This window comes from Aplysia californica, unplaced genomic scaffold (genome assembly GCF_000002075.1).
Source record: "Aplysia californica isolate F4 #8 unplaced genomic scaffold, AplCal3.0 scaffold00918, whole genome shotgun sequence".
Taxonomy (NCBI): domain Eukaryota; kingdom Metazoa; phylum Mollusca; class Gastropoda; order Aplysiida; family Aplysiidae; genus Aplysia; species Aplysia californica.
The window spans coordinates 78,711-95,649 of NW_004798188.1; the positions used below are offsets into that span (position 1 = coordinate 78,711).

At 45.7% G+C, this 16,939-nt stretch overlaps 1 protein-coding gene across 3 annotated transcripts in view; it reads right to left on the minus strand.

Annotated features, from left to right (window-relative positions):
- Positions 1-16,939, minus strand: part of LOC101854536 (cancer-related nucleoside-triphosphatase homolog) — a 67,190-nt gene that overhangs the window by 25,390 nt on the left and 24,861 nt on the right. For all 3 annotated transcript variants that reach the window (XM_005110619.3, XM_005110617.3, XM_035972944.1), the window contains exons 4-5: positions 9,118-9,201; positions 1,629-1,751 (exon numbers count right to left, since the gene is read on the minus strand). In XM_005110619.3, coding sequence (XP_005110676.1) covers positions 1,629-1,751; positions 9,118-9,201 — 207 coding nt within the window. The remainder of the gene's footprint in view (positions 1-1,628; positions 1,752-9,117; positions 9,202-16,939) is intronic.

Sequence of the window (16,939 nt, forward strand, 5' to 3'; positions counted from 1 at the left end):
GGGAGATAAACGTGCAAGCCTCTAACCGTGTAACCGCCGGTTACATTTGCTCTTAAGCGTGCTGGACGCTAACCGTTTCTGGCGCTAAGCGTGCAACTGCGGACAAATTTTTATGCGCTAATCGTGCATACGCCTTAATTAATTAGTTTTTTAAACTATCGACTCGAATTTATGTTGATACTATCATTCAGTATAAAAGTATAAACATTTCAGCAATAATAATTAATTGGTAGATGGTAAGAGAATTTTAAACAGTTTTTTTCGTTTTTCTCAAAATGAACTCTCGTGCACTTACACGGTTAGAGTCGGACATTGACGAAAAGCCATTAGAAATCTCCCACAACTACACACTGATACCAATAAGCATACCATTCGTTCAAAAAGAAGTCTTATTCACAAATAAATGCATACCTGTCAAAGCGATGAATTGTTATAAATGCATGTGTATGCCCAACCGTGAGTGAGTGAGTGAGTGAGAGAGAGAGAGAGAGAGAGAGAGAGAGAGAGAGAGAGAGAGAGAGAGAGAGAGAGAGAACGTTTTTATTGAATGTTTCTAGAGGTAGAACATGACTATAGCGGCACCCGCTATTGTGGGACCATCGGTAGACTTTACCGGAATCCCCCTTTTTTTTCCTGTGCAAACTCAATTCCTTATGCTTGGATATATATAGCGGGACAAGGAAAGTCCCGAACTCGGATACAGTGGGAGAGATCGAACGAGCTTAAAGGCAGGGTCTGTTGGCAGGCTCCAAACAGTCAGCGGTGCGGCGCTGTGATTGGCAAGTCCAGTGATGAGCGAGGTGGGTCAGATGGCAGAGAGAGATGGTGCGGAGAGACGCGTTACGTGAGCCACTCCCAAATTTAAAGTGATGTGCCATACCCTAGACGCTCAGTACCGTATAAGAGCGTATAGGCCATCACACTAGGCCTAGGCTAGACCAAAAAGTAAAAGAACAGGAGAGTGTGCAGAGTGTGATTCCTGATTCATTGAATTGCGATCGTTGATGTTCAGGCATACGAATGCATCCACTTGACCAGTTCTACTGTAGTGTAGGCCTACCGGTACGATAGACAAATCGAGGGAAAGATGGCTTCCAACAAAGACTAAAGGAAATGTTTCTCACTCGAATTAAAGGCCGAGATAATCAACCAAGTTGAAAAGAAAAGAAAGACTAATCTAAAGCGCAAATTTTATTGATATGGCAGGGAGGTAATCATGTAGACTTTTATAAATTTTTTGGCAATTCCCCTTTACATTCCTATAACGGGAACTTGCCTACAGCGGGATTTTTGAATTTTCTTCAGGAACCAAAAGTCCCGCTATAGCCGTATTCTACTGTATTCAAGTTTCAATTTTATAGTGACTGTTTGTGAGTTTTTATTGCATTCTATATTTTTTAGCGAACGCATTGCCAGGCTCACTGCTTGACTATTTTTCACATAGAAATGTTTATACATACAAATAATATGCATATACTAGTTTTACGTACACACATGTCCATTAATTTTAAAGGTGTGATATTTTTATTAATGTAATGCACATTTACCATTTTTTAGAAAATGGAAATGAGCAGCAGAAATGCTATTTATTATTATTATTATTACAATTGTTACATTGTTCTCATTACCTCAAATATGACAGAGTAGTCACCATTTCTCAGCTCCTCCACAAATGGAATAGGTCGGCCTTTAGGGACTGGTATAGTAGCCACAACTGTGATATCAGGTTTAGACAGTACCTTTCGTACAGCCTGAAACAAATAATTAAAAATAATATTATTTTACAAGCTAACTTTGCTTTAAAAAAGGCAAACAATTAAAAAATATACATGTTCACATTATACAGTCTTCACAAAAAGTTAAGGACCAGTCAAGAAAATAGGTAATATTTTCGAAAAAATCATTTTTTAAAAAAGTAATCAGATTCTTCTTGCAAAACTTGGTAGCAAGGCTAGGGGGTTAATAGTGAATACGGTATCCACTGTGTGGGTGGCCTGAGCGCGTCATGCAGTATGCTTGGTGTGTGTGAAAATCTGCAACTTCGGCAAAACTGGACAAAGTTACAAACGTCAGTGAGCGATACCTGGGGTTTTCTGCATGGCAAAAACGAGATGCACATGGAAGAATGCACCTCTGGCTACGAACTGTGCTCACTTGTCTGCCTACATAAGCCACCGTTTCAGCTCCGTTTTACAGTATTCCCGCGCCAAGCCATAAGCCACCATGACAAAGATTGAACGACTTCGACTGGACTCGGTCAATTGCCTGGCGGCAGGATGGAGTTGGCGAATGCGAAGTGGCACGCAGACTTCAGGTATCACACTCCACCATCATACGGCTCAGGTAGCGGTTCGCAGAGACAGGAAGAGTCCAGGAGCGGTGTCGCACGGGTCGTCCCAAGAAAACAACAGCAAGAGAGGACCGCTACATCCAACGCCAAGCCATACTGCAGCGGACTAGCTCTGCCAGCGCCATCAGGCGACGTCTGCGAGCTGCAACCTACACCACAGTCAGTTCACAGACAATACGTAATCGCCTTCATGACATCAACCTCCGTGCACGTCATCCAGACAGAAAACCTAAGCTGACCCAGAACCAGCGAGCCAACCGTCAAATCTGGTGCACGGCGCATCAGGGGTGTCACGTGCCAAGAGGTCCTGTTCACTGGTGAATCTCGGTTCTGTCTGACACCCAGTGATGGCTGAACCCGCATCTCGAGGCGTCAAAGGGAGCAGCTTGCTGCCAATGCAGTTCGAGAATTGGTCCCGTTTGGAGGCGGCTCCATTATTGTTTCCGGGGGGGGGAAGATCTGCAGGCATCACAGAACCATCCTTTACCATGTCGACGGTATCCTGACAGGGCAGCCGTATCTGCAGGAGATCCTTCAACCTGTGGTCATCCCAGCGCTGCAGCAGATTGGGCCTGCTGCTGTCCTTCAGGACAAAAACGCTACACCACACAGGTCCAGGGCTGTCAACGCCTTCGTTTAGCAGGCGGGGATTGCCACATGGCCAGCCAACAGTCCAGACCTCCATCCCAGTGAACAGTTGTGGGCTGAGCTCGGTCGGAGACATTCAGCGAGCCCGTCGTTTCCAGAAACCACACGAGTCGCCTGTGAATCATTTTTTCAATCAGTTTGCAGAGACAGCTCGTTAGGGCTATAGGTCTGTAATTGGATGGATGTGTGTGATCTTTGTTTGGTTTGGGTATTGGAATGACAGTAGCGAGACGCCAAGACTCCGGAAAGGAGTGCGACCGCCACATGTCGTTGTATATATGTAGTAGGAGTGTGAGTGTTTCTGAGGGTAAGTGTGTAATGATCTTGTTGTGGATGTCATCCGGTCCCGTGGCTGTATCGCCCAGGTCCGAGATGCACGAAGATAGTTCGTCTATTGTGAAGTCTGCGTTGTAGGTTTCAGTGTTGTTTGAGTGGAAGTTTAGGTGTTGTTTTTCTCTGTTAGTTTTGATGTTTTGAAAAGTGGTGTTGTAGTTTGCTTGGGATGAGTTTTTGGCAAGAGATGTAGCTATTGTGTGTGCGATGTCTACTTGTGTTTCAGCTGTGGTTCCATCCGGCCTCTGGACGTGCCGAATGGTGTCTGTGCGTCTACCTAAGAATTTTTTAGCAATTTTGAAAACTTGGTTGAGTGGTGTCTGGCTGTTGATTTTGGAGATATATTTTTGGAATGATTGTCTTTTGCTCTCCCTGAGGCATCTACGTGCCACAGCTCGAGCCTTTAAATAATTGATTTTGTTTTCTATGGTGGTGTTGTTGACGGCTTTTCGATACGCTGCCTTCTTTTTCTTTACTGCGTCCTCACATTCCCAAGAGAACCAGATCTTGTTCTTCTGGGGTTTTGTTTTTGTTTTTGGTATGTGATTGTTGCATATTTCTAAAAGCTTTTCGTGGAATTTATTGTAGTTGTGGTCAAATGGGAACATTGATTGGCAAACCCGTCCCAGTCTGCTTTTTTGAAGTTTAAGCGTTCTGGGATCAGGTCGTTTTGGAGGCTATTGTTTTTGAGGAGAATTGGGAAGTGGTCCGTACGGTCATCCAGCACAGACCACTCAAGATCTGGGACTAGGTCAGGGGTACAAAAAGTGATGTCAAGGGATGAAGTGCCATAAGTGGCTCTGTTTCTGTAAGTTGGGGATTTATCATTTAAGACACAGATGTTATTTTGAAATAAAAATTTTTCTATTATTTTACCAGGGGGCTGTGGGCATAGAAATCACCTAGTAAAATAAAGGGTTTTGGGAGCTGAGACTTTAAGTCATTTAGTTGGGTTATTTTGAGGGGGTAATTTGGTGGGATGTAAACTGAGCAGATCATGATTGGTCTGTGCAGGGTGACCCGTAGGGCAATAGCCTGGAGGGTCATCTTAAGATGTATTTGTCCGTGGAGTGTGTGGTTGTCGGTGTAGATGGTGGTACCACCGGAAGCAATCTGGTTCTCCGTGTGAATGTGATGGTACGCAGTAAATCCTCTTAAGTCTATGGTTGAAGCCGGGGCGAATTTTGTTTCTGAATACAGGCCACCCGTGGGCACAGTGTGGCCTGTAAATGTTGCAATTCTGCAATGGAAGGTCGGATTCCGCCGGCATTCCATTGCAGGACCGCCATTATGAATTTTTACTTTTTGATTTGGAGCACAAAGGCCCCGGCTTCGAAGAAACACTCTGACTCCTCCTTGCGGGGGAGTCAGAGTGTTTTCTAGGTTGCCGTCCTGGATTGGACGGCGGTCTAGTGGGGGGTTTGGAGGAGTGACAGACTCCGCCCTTCCCGGGGTCAGGCCGGGGAGGGGCGTCGGAGATGTCTTCCTCCATTGGTTGGTGGTGGGGTAGGGGGGTGTCTAGTATAGTATAGGGTTTTACGGCGCTCGCAACTGCTAAGGTCATATGAGCGCGCGAAACACAAGTTGTTCACCTTTGCAAAAGTTCACTTCACGACTGGTTAACTAATTTACTTTAAAATGCTAAAAATTTAAAATATTTAAATTCAGTGTAAATACATTTGTGATTTAAAACAACTCTTTTAAGTAACAACAAAAATTTTTAATAATATCAAATTCACTCTACAACTCGCCATAAAGGCCAATGGCCTTTATAAAATTTAAAATTCTGCTGGGAACAACGACGGAAAAAATATCCTGTAATTTCTTGCATTTATAATATTTCCTTCAGATCTCTCCAAAGTCTAGACATTCTGTTAAAATGTGTCTAATGGTAAAATCTGTGTCGCATCCGACACAGAGCGGCTTCTCATCTCCCTGTAGGAGGTATTTGTGGGTCAGGGCCGTGTGTCCGATGCGCAATCGAGTAAAAATGACTTCGTCTCTTCTGGAGAGATCCGAAGGATTTCGCTGTTTTAGTTTGGGTTTTATTTCATATAGTTTATTATTTTTCTGGTTTTCCCAGTGGCTCTCCCACAGACTGGAGGTGTACTTTTTGACTTTATTTCTAAAGTCAGTCTGTGGGAGAGTGTTTGTCATTGATCCCAGCAGAAGGGATGAAGCTTTCTTCGCCAGGTCGTCTACCTGCTCGTTTCCTCGGATGCCCACATGGCTGGGTATCCATGCGAACATGATGTTTTTTCCTGTTTCGGATAGTTTATGGATTTTCTGTTGTAGCCTAACTATTTTTGGGTGTAAGAGTGTGTAGTTTGTGAGTGAGGTGATGCAAGACAGAGAGTCAGAAAGGATAAGGAAAGATTTGTTAGGAGAATTTTCTACAGAGTCCAGTGGTGCACCTCACGCTCCATCAGAGGGATGAGGCGTGAGGTGGAAGAAGAAGAAGAAGAAGGAGAAGAAGAAGAAGGAGAAGAAGAGGAAGTGATAGAGGAGGGGGGAGGGGGAGGAGAGAGAGCGGAAGGAAAATCCACCCTGTCATCCCCTAGAACCTCAAAGCGGTTTGTCAGAGGTGTCTCGGTGGAAGGAAGAACCTTTTTTGTTTTAGTCACAGAGACATGCCTGTTGACCGTGGGCTTTGGGAGGTCAGCAGTAGAAGGACTTGCGGACCTCGTGGCTTCCCGTGCTACCTTGGCGTATGACCGGCCAGGGATCGGGGTCACAACTGGCAGGCAGGTAGCTTTGCGGGCCTCCTGAAACGAGCAGCCATTTCGTACTTTATACTCTTGGATTGCGCGTTCTTGAATCCAAGTCGGGCAATCCTTACTAAAGGCTGTGTGCTGGCCGTGGCAATTGGGGCAACAAGGACTAGCCTTGCATTCCTTCTCAGGATGCCTGGTCTTGCCACAACGAGGACACACGGCTGCGTGTCGGCATCTTGACTGACTATGTCCGAACTTCTGACACTTGAAACAGCGCAGAGGGTTCGGTACATAGGGTCGCACGTCTAAGACCAAGTAAGATGCCCGAACGGTGGCTGGATGGCGACACGAATCAAAGGTCAGGATGACCGTGTTGGTTTCGAGGGTGGTCTCCCCCCGTCGGAGAGTAATCCGGCGGGCGTCAATCACACCTTCGCGGTTCGCCACAATTTCCTCCATGCTGCAGCCCTTTAGTTCATGGCTGCGGACGACGCCCTTCGAGCAGTTCAACTTCTGGTATCGTTCGGAAGTACATGGAATACTGCCGAAGGTCGTGATGTTCAGAAGTTTGGCCACTTCAGTCTCTGTTGCGCACTTGACGAGGAGTACACCAGAGGACAGCTTCTGGACATTCGTAGGAATGTATCCCAGAACGTGTCTTAGTGCATCTCCCGTCTTGAACAGATTCAGATCAGTGATCTTCTTCTGTGTGTCTTCTTTGCAGCTGATGGCCACGTACGGCTGCTTTGGAAGCTCCCTGGGAGAAGGGAGAAAAGAAGCAGACGTAAAGGTCCTTTTCCAGTTTTGGAGTTTTTGCTCGGCTCGGCGGCAGCACCCGCTTCCGCGAGCCGAGACTTTTTGGTAACGTTGGGAGCTGGGGAAGGGTCTTTTTTTTATTTGGAATCCATGAGAGTTTTCTATTTTATTCCACTCCGGGGTTCCCCGCCCGCCACGGAGCCCAACAAGGGGACACATTGCTCGGATTACCAGAGCTGTGCCAGGGCTACCCCGGAGCTTTACTCTCAACGAGAAAGTACAAGACCCTCCCGTCAAGATTGACCCAGGGCTTGATGGGGTTTCAGCTCTCAACCGATTGAGTGGCATGGGCCGTGCCACCCTCCCGTCTAAGAGGAAAACCTGAGCCAAAGAGGTGTGTTGGCGAGGGACAGTCCGTGGACTGATCTCACCTCAACCGCCAGGTACCCGGTTTCCCTCCGCACGGGTCGCACCTCACGGTCAACAAGGCGCCCACTCTGTGGGATGGGTGACCTCTCTTTTTGCTGCACATGAGGTCAGCGGTGGTAGGAAAGATAGAAGAAGAAAGAAAGAAGGAAGGAGAAAAGGAGGATACACCAAAGTAAGTGTCGCACACGAATCCCAGAGGGTTGGGGTCCGTGTGCGACACTCTGCCTTTGAGGGGGTTGCACCTTCTGCAGACGAAGCAGTGTTGAAGCCGGGGCGAATTTTGTTTCTTGAATACAGGCCCCCTTGCGGGGGAGGCAGAGTGTTTTCTAGGTTGCCGTCCTGGATTGGACGGCGGTCTAGTGGGGGATTTGGAGGAGTGACAGACTCCGCCCTTCCCGGGGTCAGGCCGGGGTGGGGGGTCGGAGCTGTCTTCCTCCATAGGCAGGGGTTTGTCTGCTGGAGGGGTAGGGGGAGGTGGAGCAGACCGAGGGGGCTGGGAAGGGGGGGGGGAGGGGGCTGGGGGGAGGGGAGAAGGCCCACCTCACACTCCATCAGAGGGATGGGCTGTGAGGTGGAAGAAGAAGGAGAAGAAGAAGAAATGATAGAAGAGGGGTGAGGAGGAGAAGAGGGGGCGGAGGAAGAGTCCTCCCCTTCCTCCCCTAGAACCCCATAGCTGTTAGAGAGTGGCACCTCAAAGGGGGTTGATACAGGGATAGTAGCGGGCTTTTTGTACTTAGGCACAGAGACTTGCCTGTTGACCGCGGGCTTTGAGAGGTCGGCAGTAGAATTACTTGCCGACCTCGTGACCATCTGGGCTGCCTTTTAATACAACCGGCCAATGACTGGGGTTGTGATTGACGGGCAGACAACCTTACGGGCCTCCTGGAAGGAGCTGCCATTTCGCGCCTTGTATTCCTGGATGGCGCGTTCTTGGAGCCAAGACCGGCACTCCTTGCTGAAAGCTGTGTGCTGGCCGTGGCAATTTGGGCAACAAGGACTAGCCTTGCATTCCTTCTCAGGATGCCCGGTCTTGCCACAATGAGGACAGACGGCTGCGTGACGGCACCGTGACTGGCTATGGCCGAACTTCTGACACTTGAAACAGCGCAGAGGGTTCGGCACATAGGGTCGTACGTCGAGTACCAAGTAAGATGCCCGAACGGTGGCTGGAGGGCGACACGATTCAAAAGTGAGGACGATCGTGTTTGTTTCAATAGTAGTCTCCCCCCGCCGCAGAGTAATCCGGCGGGCTTCGACCACTCCCTCACAGTGCTCCACAATTTCTTCCATGGAGCAGCCTTTCAGCTCATGGCTGCGGATGACGCCTTTCGAGCGGTTGAATTTCTGGTAGCACTCGGACCTACATGGAATACCGCCGAAGGTCGTGGTATCCAGGAGTTTGGTCACTTCGTCTTCAATTGCGCACTTGACGAGGAGTACACCAGAGGACAGCTTCTGGACATTCGTAGGAATGTATCCCAGAACATGTCGTAGTGCATCTCCCGTCTTGAACAGATTCAGATCAGTGATCTTCTTCTGTGCGTCTTCTTTGCTGCAGATGGATGAATTTCATATGTATATATCTTAAATACGAAGACTATACATGTATCAGAGAAAAAAAATTGGGATCTACCTGAAAACCTGTTCATTATGTGGGCATTTCGCTATATGCTTGCTCACTACTTGCATGCTTCTCTGTTGTTTTATATTTTACATTTAGACAATTGTTGGAGTGATGTTTTAAAAAAAAAATAGAGATAACATTAATAAAGATCTATAAAAAATACAACTGCGTAAAAAATCAATCTCCACTACTGTTCGTTCCTTTTAAGGAAGGCTACAGGTAATATCTCTTTTTATCCAACATCTACTTTAATATTAACATACCTGTATAAAGTTCTGACTGAAGAGTTCCATTCTCCCAATTTCATCCACAAAATAGATTGTTGATGATCTTCCTTTATCTTTTCCCTACATGAAAGGTAGAGAAAAAGGCAACAAGGTGAATACAAGAAAAGCATATTATATCATTCAAGCTTTCCGTTCATCTTTTTTTTTTTGAAGTATGTAATTTTAGTAATGTTGTTGACCACATAGATAAAAAGAAAAGAGGGGAAAGACCACCCAGATGAAAAAGCAAGATATGAAGAAGGCATTCATGCTCTCAAAGAAAGCTGAGAAAGCTTTTATCTTGTGGTATTGTCAGGGACATGGATCCAGAATGACAATTATAGCATCCTTCACAACGACTACAAAGAACAGGAAAATTAACCTAAATGTCATCCAATGCTACACCCCCACAAGAGATAAGGAGGATGAAACCAAGGCTAAGTTCAACAGCCAACTACAGATGATATTAGAGGAATATTCAGCCAAAGATATCCATATGGGTGACCTACAAGCAAAGAAAGGAAACGATAAAACATGTTCTGAAGAGGATGTCACAGAGTAGGAAAAAGGAATGACCAATGGAGAAAAGCAAGTAACTGCATAGTCACAGTTTACTGCAGTAAGAGTTTACGGCACTCGCAATTGCATAAGGTATATAATTTTTTTAATATATATATATATATATATATATATATATATATATATGAGCATGTGAAACAAAACTTGGTTGCATTTACAACAGTTCACAGCATAGTTTGACTTCTGATGGTCAAGCTAAAGGGTTTTTAATTATACTGTAAAAATTTAAAGTCTTAAGAGCAACAATACATTTCATTAAAATAACAATATTTACATTTTTGGGTAAAGTCCAATGGCCTTTATAAAATCTAGAATTCTGTTGGGATCAATGACGAAGAAGAGATCTTTCAAATGTTTCCTTCAGGTCTCTCCATAGTTTGGACATTCTGTTAGTATAATATGTCTTATAATGAAATGTGTTTCGCATCTAACACAGAAGGGTTTCTCATCTCCCTGTAGTGTAGGAAGTACCTATGGGTCAGGTAGGTATGTTTTAGTTCAGTTTTGTAAAAGTTTTACACAGCAACTGTTTTAGGTCACATGAAATGAGTGTGTGAAACACAAGTTGAATGCATTCACAACAGCTTACAGCAAGGCTTGGTTTTGGTCAATGATCAAATTAAATGGTAAAAAATTTATCTGTAAAACTTTTAATCTTAATAAATAACATTTAACAGCACACTAAAATAACAGTAATTACAGTAGAGCACACCTCTATAAAGAACGCCCTTGTACTTGTAAAGAACTGACAGAAATAAAGAACGCATTTCTTTGCCCCGTTTTTTTTTTGTCGTAGTGTCATTTATATTTTGACGCATTTAGCCAACATACGATAACCAACTGACGGCTGTAACAAACCAATTTTCTTGCCAAACAAGTCTTTTTTCTTCTTATTTACGACTGAAGTAAAGAACCAGACCATCTCTATGAGTTGACCGAAATAAAAGTTGCCATCTGCTACGTGGGTCTGCATACACAGTGACTACACACCACCCATACAGCCGATGGTGACACAATGGATTCACATCATTTTTCTTTTTTCAGCCAAGCCCCTAGCCTCGCCTGAGGCCTGGGGAGGGGAGGCGCGAAGCCTGCTTTTGGCTTTAACGATTCTCTGTGGCTGGTGGGTGTGGAGTTTCATGAGCAGATAACTGTGACAGTGAGCTCCGCGGAAGCAAAACAAAGTGTGAAGAAATTGAGAACTTGAGAAACTATTTCGTAGTCAATGGGGGGGGGCGGTGGAGCAGTTTTTTTATGTTCTTGGGGACATGCAAAAGTTTGTCAGGGAGGTTGGAGAAAGGGAGAAGCAGCAAGCATCCATACGATTCTTATTACTATTACTGAAAAGGACTATGTGAGAAAAAGTATGTGTGTGTCTTGACTAAAATAAAGAAATACCAATATAAAGAACATTTTGCCATTTTGTTCCTGATCTTCTTCAATGATGTAACAAACGTGCTGAAATCTGAAAAGACTCTCTACGCTGATGATGTTGCTCTCTCGCAGACACATCACAGCATGGTAGTAGGAGCAGGAAAATTAAATGAAGACCTCAAGAGGCTCCATAATTACAGTCAGAAATGAAAGCTTAAAAAACTGCACGAAAAGAATACACACCATAAAACAGCCAAAGAAAAACTCCAACTGAAGATAGGAAGAATGTAGGAAATGAAAATCTCCCCAAAGAGGAACAGCCAACATACCTAGGGGTCAATTTGACCAAAGTCTGACCATGAGAAGCAAGTGGAGAACATAAAGAACAAGGCGAAAAGAAGACTTCAACTTTTAAAGAAACTCACAAGCAGTTCATGGGGATCAGACAAACAAACTGTGAGAGCTCTATACCTTGGTTATGACCGATCTCCCTGGAATAGAGCAATAGCCTACTCACTATGTTGTAGTGCAACTACAGTGGGTGTCGCATTCAACAAGGTCACATTCAATGAGAAGTCGGCTCCAACAAGGTAATCCATAATCCCCGATTTTTTCCTCTACTATATCTCTTTGTAAATGTACGTCAGCTCCAACGAGGTTGCAAACAGACCGAAGTCGCTTTCAACGAGGTCGCGATAACCAAATAAAAGCTATTTAGCAGCCCCAAAAGTGAAGAATTTTTCTCCTTCTTTCTCTCCATCTCACGTGAAGTACAAGACCCATCCTCGATTCCTAACACATTGTATTGCTAGATCTAGTGCGCCTCGTAATATGGGCCCCAAAGCCATAGGTTGGGCGAGGATTAGCCTACGGTAGGAACGGGAGGGGGTGGGTGGGAACGCAATGTGGGCTGAGTGAAACTGGAAGAACTCTGGATGGGTAGGTCTAGATCGAGATCTTCATTTTTTTTTCAATTTTCTTTTCTTCCCCTGATCAGACAATCCAAGCTCCTGCCTTTACTTTATATAGATATCTAGGCCTAGATGTGAGAGGGTATGTTTCCGCACGAGAAGTGTTCCGGGAAAAAAATATTTTAAAAAGCAGAAATGATGGTCAGAACACAGCTCAATCACGCGCAAACTGATGCCGTTTGAGATTTGAGTCATCAGTGGTAACAACTGTTTTAATTACTGGTATTGGTACATCGTGTAATATAATAACTTTCTCCTTTCTTTTCTTTAGTCTTAATCACATTCAACGAGACGTCGGATCCAAAGAGGACAACAACCCAGTCCCGGCAACATTGTTGAATGCAACACCCATTGTACTTGCAACACCCTTGACAAGGTCCAAAATAATGCCCTTCATTTCATAAACAGTGGCATGAGATCTACACCTACTGCCGCATGTAAAATTCTTTCAAATGTTGAACCCCTGGGAATTCGCAGAGATAAAGCAGTTTTGGAGCTCCATGAAAGAACCAAAAGAATGTGCCCCAACCACCCAAACAGGAAATTAGTAGAAACATGGAAACCAAAGAAACAACTTTAACAAAAATCAATCATGCATTGCATCACAGAACTAATGGAGAGTCACCATTTACCACAAAACAGAAGAGAAACCAAAAGAGTCAACCAAAACATCCCTCCCCACATTTCTATGGAAAAACCAATCATTGCAACATCTCTCTCAGAGACAATAGCACAAAAGCTTCCGACCCAGTGACGTTGACGCTTGCATCACATCAATCAATCAACAGCTATTCAGATGACTGGATACCCGTCTATTCAGAGGGCTCAGCATTCCAAAGCTGGATTCGGAATACTAATACAGTACCCAGATGGAAGTTCCAATGAGATCTCTGCAGCCTGTGGAGAGAAATGCAACAACTACGATGCAGAAATAGAAATGATAACAATTGAAACAGCACTATACCATCTCCGTACAGTTTTTGACACTCATCCAAACAAAACGCAGAGTATAGTGATTTTCACTGACTCACTATCAGTCTTGCAAGCAATAGAAAATGATCATCATCTAAACGAAGACTTGACACATATATACTGTTTGGCTCCCATCACCAGATAACATCCTGTGTCATCAACCTGGAAATGCAGTGGATTCCCGACACTCAAACATACCTGGAAATGACAGAGCAGACACACTCGCCAAAAGGGGATCTAGACAGGGATAACCCAACATTCTAACTTCATAGAACACTGCAAAATAAATCCTTAAAAGCAACAGCAAACAAGATTGGATGAACAGATGGGCCTTGGGAAAGCAGTTTTCAAACATATGACTACAACAAAACGAAATGACAATATCAACCACCTACAGAGAAAGAAACAGACCACAACCTTCGGCGTACAAACAGAACATAGACAGCTCAACTTTCACTTGAACAGAAAAAAAAAACAGAACTTCCCCCAATATGTCCTTTGTGTGACTAATACTAATATGAGACTGTAAAACATCACCTTTTCCACTGTACAGCCTTAAATGACAGAGCTACACTTTTCCCTCTGGAACCTAACATTGACAACACACTCTACGGAACATTACAGCGACTGCAACAAACCTGCACTTAATTTCACTACATGGCATCGGACAGAAGGGTGATGTTTTGTTTTAGTAAGAGTTTTACCGCGCTCGCAACTGCATAAGGTCATAAGAGCATGCGCGAATAAAAGGTGGTTCTGTTCGCAACAGTACACTGCACAGCCCGATTCTGGTCAACACCTCTACTAAAATGCTAAAATAAATACTAGAAATTTGATGTAAATATACTAATTTAAAGCACTTTTCTAAATTTATAGCATTAAAAATTTTTCACAATTCCATTCACAATTTCCCATAAAGGCCAATGGCCTTTATAAAACCCAGAATTGTGTTGGGATCAACGACGGAAAACAGATCTTGCAATTTTTTGCATCTCAAATATTTTCTTCGGGACTCTCCGAAGTCTAGACATTCTGTTAACCTGTTTCTTATGGTAAAATCTGTGTCGCATCCAACACAAAACGGCTTCTCATCTCTCTGAAGGAGGTACGTGTCAGGGACGTGTGTCCATTGCAAAATAGAGTAAACATGACTTCGTCTCTTCTTGAGGGGCCCGAAGGATTTCGTGGTCCCAGTTTGGGCTTAATGTTGTGAAGTTTGCTCAGACTGGAGGTGTACTTGTCTGTGGAGTGTGTGGTTGTCGGTGTAGATGGTGGTACCACCGGAAGCAATCTGGTTCTCCGTGTGAATGTGATGATACGCAGTAAATTCTCTTACGTCTATGGTTGAAGCCGGGGCGAATTTTGTTTCTTGTATACAGGCCACAAGTGCGCACAGTCTTATTTACTTGTCTTACTTGTCACTGCGTTGGGGTCACTGCAGTCGGAACATGTCTATCTCTGCTCTCCCCCCCCTCCCCCCCCCCCCTCTTCAGGATCCATCCCACAGAGTCTGTCTACTTATAGTCTCCATCATAATCTGGTTGGAGATCCGTCGGACTGGTCCGCACAGATGGCTGTGTTTCCCCTCTCCTCTTTGGACTCCCTTCTACTTCAATCTACCTATAGTGTGGGAACCGCTATCCGCCCTATTCTTTCTCAAATTTTTCCTTACAACCCCATTGTGGCCTGTAAGTGTTGCAATTCTGCAATGGAAGGTCGGATTCCGCCCGTATTCCATTGCAGGACTGCCATTATATAATAATATGTCTTTTTATTTTTGTTTTTGGAGCACAAAGGTCCCGGCTTCGAATTAACACTCAGACTCCTCCTTGCAGGGGAGGCAGAGTGTTTTCTAGGGTGCCGTCCCGTATAGACCCGGGAGGGGGGTCGGAGATGTCCTCCTCCATTGGTAGTGGGGGGGAATGGAGGGATAGGGGGAGGTGGAGCAGACAGAGAGGGCTGAGAACGGGGGAATGGGGCTGGGAGAGGGGGGAGGGACCACCTCACACTCCATCAGAGGGATGGGCTGGGAGGTGGAAGCAGAAGAAGAAGAAGAAGAAGTAGAAGTGATAGAAGAGGGGTGAGGGGGAGAAGAGGGGGCGGTGAAAGAGTCCTCCCCGTCCTCCCCTAGAACCTCATAGAGGTTAGAAAGTGGCACCTCAGAGGGGGTTGCCACAAGGATAGTAGGGGGATTTTTACTTTTAGGCATAGAGACATGCCTGTTGACTGCGGGCTTTGGGAGGTCGGCAGCAGAAGTACTTGCCGGCCTCGTGACCATCTGGGCTGCCTTTAAATATGACCGGCCAATGACTGGGGTCATAAGTGGCAGGCAGTCTTACGGGCCTCCTGGAACGAGCAGCCATTTCGCACCTTGTATTCCAGGATGGCGCGTTCTTAGAGCCAAGTCGGGCACTCCTTGCTGAATGTTGTGTGCTGGCCGCGGCAATTGGGGCAGCAAGGACTAGCCTTGCATTCCTTTTCAGGATGCCCGGTCTAGCCACAACTAGGACACACGGCTGCGTGACGGCATCGTGACTGGCTATGACCGCACTTCTGACACTTGAAACAGCGCACAGTGTTCGGCACATAGGCTGTACGTCAAGTATCAAGTAAGATGCCCGAACGGTGGCTGGAGATTCGAATGTTGAGTACAATAGCGTTTATAGTGTTTGTGTCAATAGTGGTCTCCCCCTGCCGAAGAGTAATCCGGCGGGCTTCAACCACTCTCTCACAGTGCTCCACAATTTCTTCCAAGGAGCAGCCTTTCAGCTCATGGCTGCAGACAACGCCCTTCGAGCGGTTAAACTTCTGGTAACGCTCGGACTTACATGGAATACCGCCGAAGGCCGTGGTATCCAGGAGTTCGGTCACTTCGTCCTCAGTTGCACACTTGACAAGGAGTGCACCACAGGAAAGTTTCTGTACACATGAGGGGATGTATCCCAGAAATTTCCGCAGTGCATCTCCTGTCTTAAAGAAATTCAAATCGGTGATCTTACTTTACTCTGTGCATCTTTACTTCCCGAGATGGCCACGTACGGCTGCCTCGGAAGCTCCCTAGGAGAAGGGAGGAAAGAGGCAGCGGTAAAGGTCCTTTTACCTTTTGATTTGCTCGGCTCGGCGGCCGCACCCGTTTCCGTGAGCCGAGACTTTTTACCATAGGGAGCTGGGGAAAGGTCTTTGGAAGTTTTAGTATCCATAAAAGAGTTTTTTAGGTGATTTGACTCCGGGGCTCCCCGCCTGCCACCGAGCCCAACAAGGGGACACATTGCTTGGATAACCGGAGCTGCGACAGGGCTACCCCAGAGCTATACTCTTTATGAGAAAATACGAGACCCCCCGTCAAGATTGACCCAGGGCTTGAAGGGGTTTCAGCTCTCAACCGAATGAGTGGCATGGGCCGTGCCACCCTCCTGTGTAAGAGGAAAACCGGGGCCAAAGAGGTGTGTTGGCGAGGGACAGTCCATAGACTGATCTCACCTCAACCGCTAGGTACCCGGTTTCCCTCGGCACGGGTTGCACCTCACCGTCAACGAGGCGCCCACTCTGTGGGATGGGTGACCTCTCTTTTTGATGCACATGAGGTCAGCGGTGGGAGAAAAGATAGAAGAAGAAAGAAAGAAGGAATGAGAAGAGGAAGATACACCAAAGTCGGTGTCGCATCCGGATCCCAGAGGGTTGGGGTCCGTATGCGACACCTCGTCTTTGAGGGGGTTACACCTCCTGTAGACGAAGCAGTGAGTCTATTTATGTCCCCCCGACCCACTGGGGGTATTTTGTCGTCTAAAAATAGCATGGATACAATTGATAGTCTTTATTCTCCTGGTAAATTGCCTTTGAAATCATGAGGATGGATTAATATACAGTGGAACTCGGATTCAGCGGTCCAGGCGTTGAATGTCGCAGATACAAACACGTCACAG